Source organism: Oncorhynchus gorbuscha, unplaced genomic scaffold (assembly GCF_021184085.1).
Source record: "Oncorhynchus gorbuscha isolate QuinsamMale2020 ecotype Even-year unplaced genomic scaffold, OgorEven_v1.0 Un_scaffold_11600, whole genome shotgun sequence".
In the NCBI taxonomy this organism is placed as follows: Eukaryota; Metazoa; Chordata; class Actinopteri; order Salmoniformes; family Salmonidae; genus Oncorhynchus; species Oncorhynchus gorbuscha.
The window spans coordinates 1-9599 of NW_025754124.1; the positions used below are offsets into that span (position 1 = coordinate 1).

At 49.8% G+C, this 9599-nt stretch overlaps 1 protein-coding gene and 1 pseudogene across 2 annotated transcripts; both read right to left on the minus strand.

Moving 5' to 3' along the window:
• Window positions 1-2533: 2533 nt before the first annotated feature.
• On the minus strand, window positions 2534-4916 carry LOC124030444 (hornerin-like). 2 transcript variants are annotated; one of them, XM_046341785.1, is made up of 2 exons: window positions 4058-4916; window positions 2534-3745 (listed from the first exon to the last, which is right to left on the minus strand). In XM_046341785.1, the coding sequence occupies exons 1-2, from the start codon at window positions 4074-4076 to the stop codon at window positions 2721-2723; spliced, it is 1044 nt and encodes a 347-aa protein (XP_046197741.1). In that variant the 5' UTR covers window positions 4077-4916; the 3' UTR covers window positions 2534-2720. The 2 variants fall into 2 exon arrangements, with proteins under 2 accessions (XP_046197741.1, XP_046197740.1); XM_046341784.1 differs by having other exon boundaries at window positions 2534-3762; window positions 4036-4916.
• Window positions 4917-5004: 88 nt separating this feature from the next.
• LOC124030445 lies at window positions 5005-8743 on the minus strand (annotated as a pseudogene).
• Window positions 8744-9599: the final 856 nt, after the last annotated feature.

The window sequence follows — 9599 nt, forward strand, 5'->3', positions numbered from 1 at the left end:
CCTATCCTCCTCTCTTCTCCAGACCATTTCCGGAGACCTTCTCCCTTACCTCACCTCGCTCATCAACTCATCCCTGACCGCTGGCTACGTCCTTCCGTCTTCAAGAGAGCGAGAGTTGCACCCTTCTGAAAAAACCTACACTCGATCCCTCCGATGTCAACAATTACAGACCAGTATCCCTTCTTTCTTTTCTCTCCAAAACTCTTGAACGTGCCGTCCTTGGCCAGCTCTCCCGCTATCTCTCTCTGAATGACCTTCTTGATCCAAATCAGTCAGGTTTCAAGACTAGTCATTCAACTGAGACTGCTCTCCTCTGTATCACGGAGGCGCTCCGCACTGCTAAAGCTAACTCTCTCTCCTCTGCTCTCATCCTTCTAGATCTATCGGCTGCCTTCGATACTGTGAACCATCAGATCCTCCTCTCCACCCTCTCCGAGTTGGGCATCTCCGGCGCGGCCCACGCTTGGATTGCGTCCTACCTGACAGGTCGCTCCTACCAGGTGGCGTGGCGAGAATCTGTCTCCTCACCACGCGCTCACCACTGGTGTCCCCAGGGCTCTGCCTCAAGCTGAACCTCGGCAAGACGGAGCTGCTCTTCCTCCCGGGAAGGACTGCCCGTTCCATGATCTCGCCATCACGGTTGACAACTCCATTGTGTCCTCCTCCCAGAGCGCCAAGAACCTTGGCGTGATCCTGGACAACACCCTGTCGTTCTCAACTAACATCAAGGCGGTGGCCCGTTCCTGTAGGTTCATGCTCTACAACATCCGCAGAGTACGCCCTGCCTCACACAGGAAGCGGCGCAGGTCCTAATCCAGGCACTTGTCATCTCCCGTCTGGATTACTGCAGCTCGCTGTTGGCTGGGCTCCTGCCTGTGCCATTAAACCCCTTCAACTCATCCAGAACGCCGCAGCCCGTCTGGTGTTCAACCTTCCCAAGTTCTCTCACGTCACCCCGCTCCTCCGTTCTCTCCACTGGCTTCCAGTTGAAGCTCGCATCCGCTACAAGACCATGGTGCTTGCCTACGGAGCTGTGAGGGGAACGGCACCTCAGTACCTCCAGGCTCTGATCAGGCCCTACACCCAAACAAGGGCACTGCGTTCATCCACCTCTGGCCTGCTCGCCTCCCTACCACTGAGGAAGTACAGCTCCCGCTCAGCCCAGTCAAAACTGTTTGCTGCCCTGGCCCCCAATGGTGGAACAAACTCCCTCACGACGCCAGGACAGCGGAGTCAATCACCACCTTCCGGAGACACCTGAAACCCCACCTCTTTAAGGAATACCTAGGATAGGTTAAGTAATCCCTCTCACCCCACCCCCCTAAGTTTTAGATGCACTATTGTTAAGTGACTGTCCCACTGGATGTCATAAGGTGATTGCACCAATTTGTAAGTCGCTCTGATAAGATTAAATGACTTAAATGTAATGTAAATGTAAATGTAGTACACAGTAGTGAATACCAGTGATTAAAGATGACCTACTGCCCAGGTTGTCTTTTCTAGTACACAGTAGTGAATACCAGTTGATTAAAGATGATCTACTGCCCAGGTTGTCTTTTCTAGTACACAGTAGTGAATACCAGTTGATTAAAGATGACCTACTGCCCAGGTTGTCTTTTTCTAGTACACTGTAGTGAATACCAGTTGATTAAAGATGACCTACTGCCCATGTTGTCTTTTCTAGTACACTGTAGTGAATACCAGTTGATTAAAGATGACCTACTGCCCAGGTTGTCTTTTTCTAGTACACAGTAGTGAATACCAGGTGATTAAAGGTGATCTACTGCCCACAGGTTGTTCTTTTCTAGTACACAGTAGTGAATACCAGTTGATTAAAGATGATCTACTGCCCATGTTGTCTTTTCTAGTACCGTAGTGAATACCAGTTGATTAAAGATGACCTACTGCCCATGTTGTCTTTTCTAGTACACTGTAGTGAATACCAGGTGATTAAAGATGACCTACTGCTCCAGGTTGTCTTTTCAGTACACTGTAGTGAATACCAGTTGATTAAAGATGACCTACTGCCCAGGTTGTCTTTTCTAGTACACTGTAGTGAATACCAGTTGATTAAAGATGACCTACTGCCCAGGTTGTCTTTCTAGTACACAGTAGTGAATACCCAGGTGATTAAAGATGACCTACTGCCCAGGTTGTCTTTTCTAGTACACTGTATGAATACCAGGTGATTAAAGATGACCTACTGCCCAGGTTGTCTTTTCTAGTACACAGTAGTGAATAACCAGTTGCTTTGAACAGGCTTTCTTTCCATATAGTATTTATTACATGTACAACTCATTTCACAAACAACACATAAATCATTTTAAAGGACCGTGACAGAGACATGGATTTTTACATCGCGCCAAAAAAAAAAAATACACAAATCATTTAAAGTCATTTTGAAATATATATAAATCCTTGTATAGTTTTAACATGACATTTTCTGTTCTCTTTCTTTTTTTTTCCTTCTCCATATATAAGCACATAACATCTATTTCAACCCAGTGGTGTCATTTGAGTAGTATGTGACTGTTCAGGTCCAGTCATCTCATTGACAATAGGACATCATTCCTACACACGTATTATTTAAGAAGACAGGGACATAATCCACACGTATCATTTCGGGAGGGTGAAAATGATTTCAGTACACTCTGCTTATCCATGGATATTGTACATGACAGTATCTGGGGGGGGTCCCAAATGGAACCCTATAGAGTGCACTACTTTTGACCAAAACCATATGGGCCCCTGGTCAAACTAAGTGCACTACTTAGTGAATAGGGGTCCCTGGTTAAACTAAGTGCACTACTTAGTGAATAGGGGTCCCTGGTCAAACTAAGTCCACTACTTCGTGAATAGGGGTCCCTGGTCAAACTAAGTGCACTACTTAGTGAATAGGGGCCCCTGGTGAAACTAAGTGCACTACTTAGTGAATAGGGGTCCCTGGTCAAACTAGGTGCACTACTTAGTGAATAGGGGTCCCTGGTCAAACTAAGTCCACTACTTCGTGAATAGGGGTCCCTGGTCAAACTAAGTGCACTACTTAGTGAATAGGGGCCCCTGGTGAAACTAAGTGCACTACTTAGTGAATAGGGGTCCCTGGTCAAACTAGGTGCACTACTTAGTGAATAGGGGTCCCTGGTCAAACTAAGTGCACTACTTAGTGAATAGGGGTCCATGGTCAAACTAGGTGCACTACTTAGTGAATAGGGGTCCATGGTTAAACTAGGTGCACTACTTAGTGAATAGGGGCCCCTGGTCAAACTAAGTGCACTACTTAGTGAATAGGGGTCCCTGGTTAAACTAAGTGCACTACTTAGTGAATAGGGGTCCCTGGTTAAACTAAGTGCACTACTTAGTGAATAGGGGTCCCTGGTTAAACTAAGTGCACTACTTAGTGAATAGGGGTCCCTGGTCAAACTAGGTGCACTACTTAGTGAATAGGGGCCCATGGTCAAACTAAGTGCACTACTTTGTGAATAGGGGCCCCTGGTCAAACTAGGTGCACTACTTAGTGAATAGGGGTCCCTGGTTAAACTAAGTGCACTACTTAGTGAATAGGGGTCCCTGGTCAAACTAAGTGTACTACTTAGTGAATATGGGTCCCTGGTCAAACTAGGTGCACTACTTAGTGAATAGGGGTCCCTGGTTAAACTAAGTGCACTACTTAGTGAATAGGGGCCCCTGGTTAAACTAAGTGCACTACTTAGTGAATAGGGGTCCCTGGTTAAACTAGGTGCACTACTTAGTGAATAGGGGCCCCTGGTTAAACTAAGTGCACTACTTAGTGAATAGGGGTCCATGGTTAAACTAAGTGCACTACTTAGTGAATAGGGGCCCCTGGTCAAACTAAGTGCACTACTTAGTGAATAGGGGCCCCTGGTCAAACTAAGTGCACTACTTAGTGAATAGGGGTCCATGGTTAAACTAAGTGCACTACTTAGTGAATAGGGGCCCCTGGTTAAACTAAGTGCACTACTTAGTGAATAGGGGTCCCTGGTTAAACTAAGTGCACTACTTAGTGAATAGGGGTCCCTGGTTAAACTAAGTGCACTACTTAGTGAATAGGGGTGCATTAGAGACACACACACTTAAACTGCTGAATGTAAAGAGTTGCTTCACTTCTATAGCGACTACAAAAAAAAAACTCAACCAATCAAGACAGTATTGTACATTGTCAGAACAAGCAACAAGCTCGGGACAAAATACCTTTCAACGGGGTGATGGACTCACACAAATATCTGATCCACTCCGGCTATACAAGTCAAAAGGATGAGAGATGGAACGCGTTTCTGTCTAAAGTGAACCTGCTGATGGCACGTTCACTTCCTGTGATTTTAAGGGCAAAATAGACTGTGCCGATGACGATTGGTTAAAAACAGCAAGCAGCCATCCAATAGCCCATCATTCCTTAGTGGAGTTGGCTGGCTGGCTGGCTGGGGGAATGTCTCAGAGGAGGAACCAGTGTGCTCTTCTGAAGTCACGTTGACCCATGTGTGTTATAGAAGTCGCAGTATCTTTCAGAAATAAATTAAAACCTCGTTAAGTTACTAGTGGAACCCCAGTGGAAGAGGATGCCTGGTATTTAGCATCTATCCATGAAGAGACAAAAACAACGGGAGTTGGAGCACATTTACCCGGTCCTAATGTAGAAGGACTAGACAAGGCATCGCTCAGCTATTGAAAGAAGAGCTGTCCATCTCAGATTAGAAGATACATGTGTTTGTACAGTAACTGTGGATCGGAGAGAAACTGTGGATGGATACGTGGGATTAGAAGATAAAGAAGTGTGTGTGTTCAGATCAGAATGTAGGGAGGTGTGTGTGTGTGTGTGTGTGTGATCAGAATGTAAGGAGGTATTGGTGTGTGTGTGTGTGTGTGTGTGTGAGATCAGAATGTAAGGAGGTATTGGTGTGTGTGTGTGTGTGTGTCAGATCAGAATGTAGGGAGGTACTGGTGTGTGTGTGTGTGTGTGTCAGATCAGAATGTAGGGAGGTACTGGTGTGTGTGTGTGTGTGTGTGTGTGTGTGTGTGTGTGTGTGTGTGTAGATCAGAATGAGAGGGGTACTGGTGTGTGTTCAGATCAGAAGATGGGGATGTAGTTGTCTATCTTGGCGCGGTGCCTCTGAGCGATACACTCAGCGATCCACACGATGTTCCTGCACTCCTGCTCCTTCAGCTTGACGTAGGCATAGAACACGCTGAAGTGGAACTGGTTCAGGAACGCCAGCTTGTTCAGCTTCACCTGCAGGACATCAGGGGGGTTAACGGGGACATCAGGGGGTGGGTTAACGGGGACATCAGGGGGGTTAACGGGGACATCAGGGGGTGGGTTAACGAGGACATCAGGGGGTGGGTTAACGAGGACATCAGGGGGTGGGTTAACGAGGACATCAGGGGGTGGGTTAACGAGGACATCAGGGGTGGGTTAACGAGGACATCAGGGGGTGGGTTAACGAGGACATCAGGGGGTGGGTTAACGGGGACATCAGGGGTGGGTTAACGAGGACACAGAACACGCTGAAGTGGAACTGGTTCAGGAACGCCAGCTTGTTCAGCTTCACCTGCAGGACGCGGGGGTGGTGGGTGGGTTAACGAGGACGCCGGGGTGGTGGTGGGTGGGTTAACGAGGACGCCGGGGTGGTGGTGGGTGGGTTAACGAGGACGCCGGGGTGGTGGTGGGTGGGTTAACGAGACGCCGGGGTGGTGGTGGGGGGTTAACGAGGACGCCGGGCGGGTGGGGGTTAACGAGGACGCCGGGCGGGTGGGGTTAACGAGGACGCCGGGCGGGTGGGGGTTAACGAGGACGCCGGGCGGGTGGGGGTTGACGAGGACGCCGGGCGGGTGGGGGGTTAACGAGGACGCCGGGCGGGTGGGGTTAACGAGGACGCCGGGCGGGTGGTGGGTTAACGAGGGCGCCGGGCGGGTCGTGGGTTAGCGAGGACGCCGGGCGGGTCGTGGGTTGACGAGGACGCCGGGCGGGTCGTGGGTTGCGGGACGCCGGGCGGGTCGTGGGTTAACGAGGACGCCGGGCGGGTCGTGGGTGTAACGACGACGCCGGGCGGGTCGTGGGTTAGCGACGACGCCGGGCGGGTCGTGGGTTAACGAGACGCCGGGCGGGTCGTGGGTTGCACGGCGACGCCGGGCGGAGTCGTGGGTTAACGAGGACGCCTTGGCGGGTCGTGGGTTAACGAGGACGCCTTGCGGGTCGTGGGTTAACGAGGACGCCTTGCGGGTCGTGGGTTAACGGGGACGCCGGGCGGGTCGTGGGTTAACGAGGGCGCCGGGGGGTGCAGTGGTGTCTTGGGGGTTCTGTTAATACTATGATTAGAGGGGAGTGAGTGTGCGTGTGCGTGTGTGTAGAGGTCGCGCTGCTCACCTCATGCTCAAAGAACCTGTCCTCCAGTGTCTTGTCCCCTGGGTTGCTGCCTGCTCCCTCAAACAGGAGCTTGTATTCCTGAGAGGAGAGGAGAGGAGTTAGCCGGTCTGAGCTGCATCACCATATGTTTTGACTATCAATAGGATGAGGCAGGAGGGTAGCTGTATTGCTGGGGGATTGAGAACATATTTCATTGGTCCTCTGTTTAGTTCAACGGTTCTAGGAAGTGATACCATGTCCTTGTAGCAGGTGTGCAGCTCCTAAATATAGTCACAGGACAGAAAGAGACTTGGTGAAGGTGTTAGTAGTAAGGACCAGTAACTTACAGGGTAGTAGCCAGCAGGCTGGGCTAGCAGTCGTAGTATAACTTACAGGGTAGTAGCCAGCAGGCTGGGGATAGCAAGTCGTAGTATAACTTACAGGGTAGTAGCCAGCAGGCTGGGCTAGCAGTCGTATAACTTACAGGGTAGTAGCCAGCAGCCTGGGCTAGCAGTAGTAGTATAACACAGGGTAGTAGCCGGCAGCCTGGGCTAGCAGTCGTAGTATAACTTACAGGAGTAGTAGCCGGCAGCCTGGGCTACCAGTCGTAGTATAACTTACAGGGTAGTAGCCGGCAGGCTGAGGCTAGCAGTCATAGTATAACTTACAGGGTAGTAGCCGGCTGAGCTGGGCTAGCAATCGTAGTATAACTTACAGGGTAGTAGCCAGCAGGCTGGGCTAGCAGTCGTAGTATAACTTACAGGGTAGTAGCCAGTAGGCTAGGCTAGCAGTCGTAGTATAACTTACAGGGTAGTAGCCAGCAGGCTGGGCTAGCAGTCGTAGTATAACTTACAGGGTAGTAGCTAGCAGCCTGGGCTAGCAGTCGTAGTATAACTTACAGGGTAGTAGCCAGCAGGCTGGGCTAGCAGTCGTAGTATAACTTACAGGGTAGTAGCCGGCAGCCTGGGCTAGCAGTCGTAGTATAACTTACAGGGTAGTAGCCGGCAGCCTGGGCTAGCAGTCGTAGTATAACTTACAGGGTAGTAGCCAGCAGGCTGGGCTAGCAGTCGTAGTATAACTTACAGGGTAGTAGCCAGTAGGCTAGGCTAGCAGTCGTAGTATAACTTACAGGGTAGTAGCCAGCAGGCTGGGCTAGCAGTCGTAGTATAACTTACAGGGTAGTAGCTAGCAGCCTGGGCTAGCAGTCGTAGTATAACTTACAGGGTAGTAGCCAGCAGGCTGGGCTAGCAGTCGTAGTATAACTTACAGGGTAGTAGCCGGCAGCCTGGGCTAGCAGTCGTAGTATAACTTACAGGGTAGTAGCCAGTAGGCTGGGCTAGCAGTCGTAGTATAACTTACAGGGTAGTAGCCAGTAGGCTGGGCTAGTAGTAAGGACCAGTAACTGACAGGGTAGTAGCCAATAGGCTAGTAGTAAGGACCAGTAACTGACAGGGTAGTAGCCAATAGGCTAGGCTAGTAGTAAGGACCAGTAACTGACAGGGTAGTAGCAAATAGGCTAGGCTAGTAGTAGTGGTAGTAAGGGCCAGTAACTGACAGGGTAGTAGCCAATAGGCTAGGCTAGTAGTAGCAGTAGTAAGGACCAGTAACTGACAGGGTAGTAGCCAATAGGCTAGGCTAGTAGTAGCAGTAGTAAGGACCAGTAACTGACAGGGTAGTAGCCAGCAGGCTAGGCTAGTAGTAGCAGTAGTAAGGACCAGTAACTGACAGGGTAGTAGCCAGCAGGCTAGGCTAGTAGTAGCAGTAGTAAGGACCAGTAACTGACAGGGTAGTAGCCAGTAGGCTAGGCTAGTAGTAGCGGTAGTAAGGACCAGTAATGAACAGGGTAGTAGCCAGCAGCCTGGGCTAGCAGTCGTAGTATAACTTACAGGGTAGTAGCCGGCAGCCTGGGCTAGCAGTCGTACTATAACTTACAGGGTAGTAGCCAGCAGGCTGGGCTAGCAGTCGTAGTATAACTTACAGGGTAGTAGCCAGCAGGCTGGGCTAGCAGTCGTAGTATAACTTACAGGGTAGTAGCCGGCAGGCTGGGCTAGCAGTCGTAGTATAACTTACAGGGTAGTAGCTAAGCAGCCTGGGCTAGCAGTCGTAGTATAACTTACAGGGTAGTAGCTAGCAGGCTGGGCTAGCAGTCGTAGTATAACTTACAGGGTAGTAGCTAGCAGCCTGGGCTAGCAGTCATAGTATAACTTACAGGGTAGTAGTCAGCCACAGCTTTGACCTGTTCGTAGTCGTCAGCGCGGGCAAGCTGAGCCAGCCCCTCAGGGTACAGCTTGCCACAGTGGGGAACAGCTTGGCACGGTCCTCCTTAGACAGCTCCGTACCAAATGAGTTGATGGTGATGATGAAGGCCCTCCTGTCCGCCTCAAACTGGACACACAGAGGGAGAGGAAATAGGAAACTGACTGATTGACAGGTGAGAGATTAATATACTAGAACACACTTCAAGGTGTGGGTAAATGTTTCCTTTCAATTGGACGGTGAAGTATAAATGACTAAAGAGAACATTCGGAAAGTATTCAGACCCCTTGTCGGTTTCCACATTCTGTTACGTTACAGACTTATTCTAACATGGATTCAATTGTTTTCTTTTCTCATCACTACACAGACACACGCAATACCCCTAATGATCAAGCAAAAACAAGTTGACATTTTGCAAATATATATAAATATATATTTATAAAAATGTTAAACTCAGTACTTTGTTGAAGCACCTTTGGCAGCGATTACAGCCTCCAGTCTTCTTGGGAATGACGATGCAAGCTTGGCACATCTGTATTTGTGGAGTTTTATTTTAACTAGGCAAGTCAGTTAAGGACAAGTTCGTATTTACAATGATGGCCTGCACCGGCCCAAACCGGACGACGCTGGGCCGATGTGCGCCGCCCTATCGGACTCCCAACCACGGCCAGTTGAGATACAGCCTGGTATCGAACCAGGGTGTCTGTAGTGACGCTTCAAGCACTGAGATGCAGTGCCTTAGACTGCTGCGTTACTCTGGAGCCTAGAGTTTCTCCCACTGTTCTCTGCAGTTCCTCTCAAGCTCTGTCAGGTTGGATGGGGAGCGTTGCTGCACAGCTATTTTCAGGTCTCTCCAGAGATGTTCGATTGGGTTCAAGTCCAGGCTCTGGCTGGGCCACTCAAGGACATTCAGAGACTCATCCCGAAGCCACTCCTGCGTTGTCTTGGCTGTGTGCTTAGGGTCATTGTCATGTTGGAAGATGAA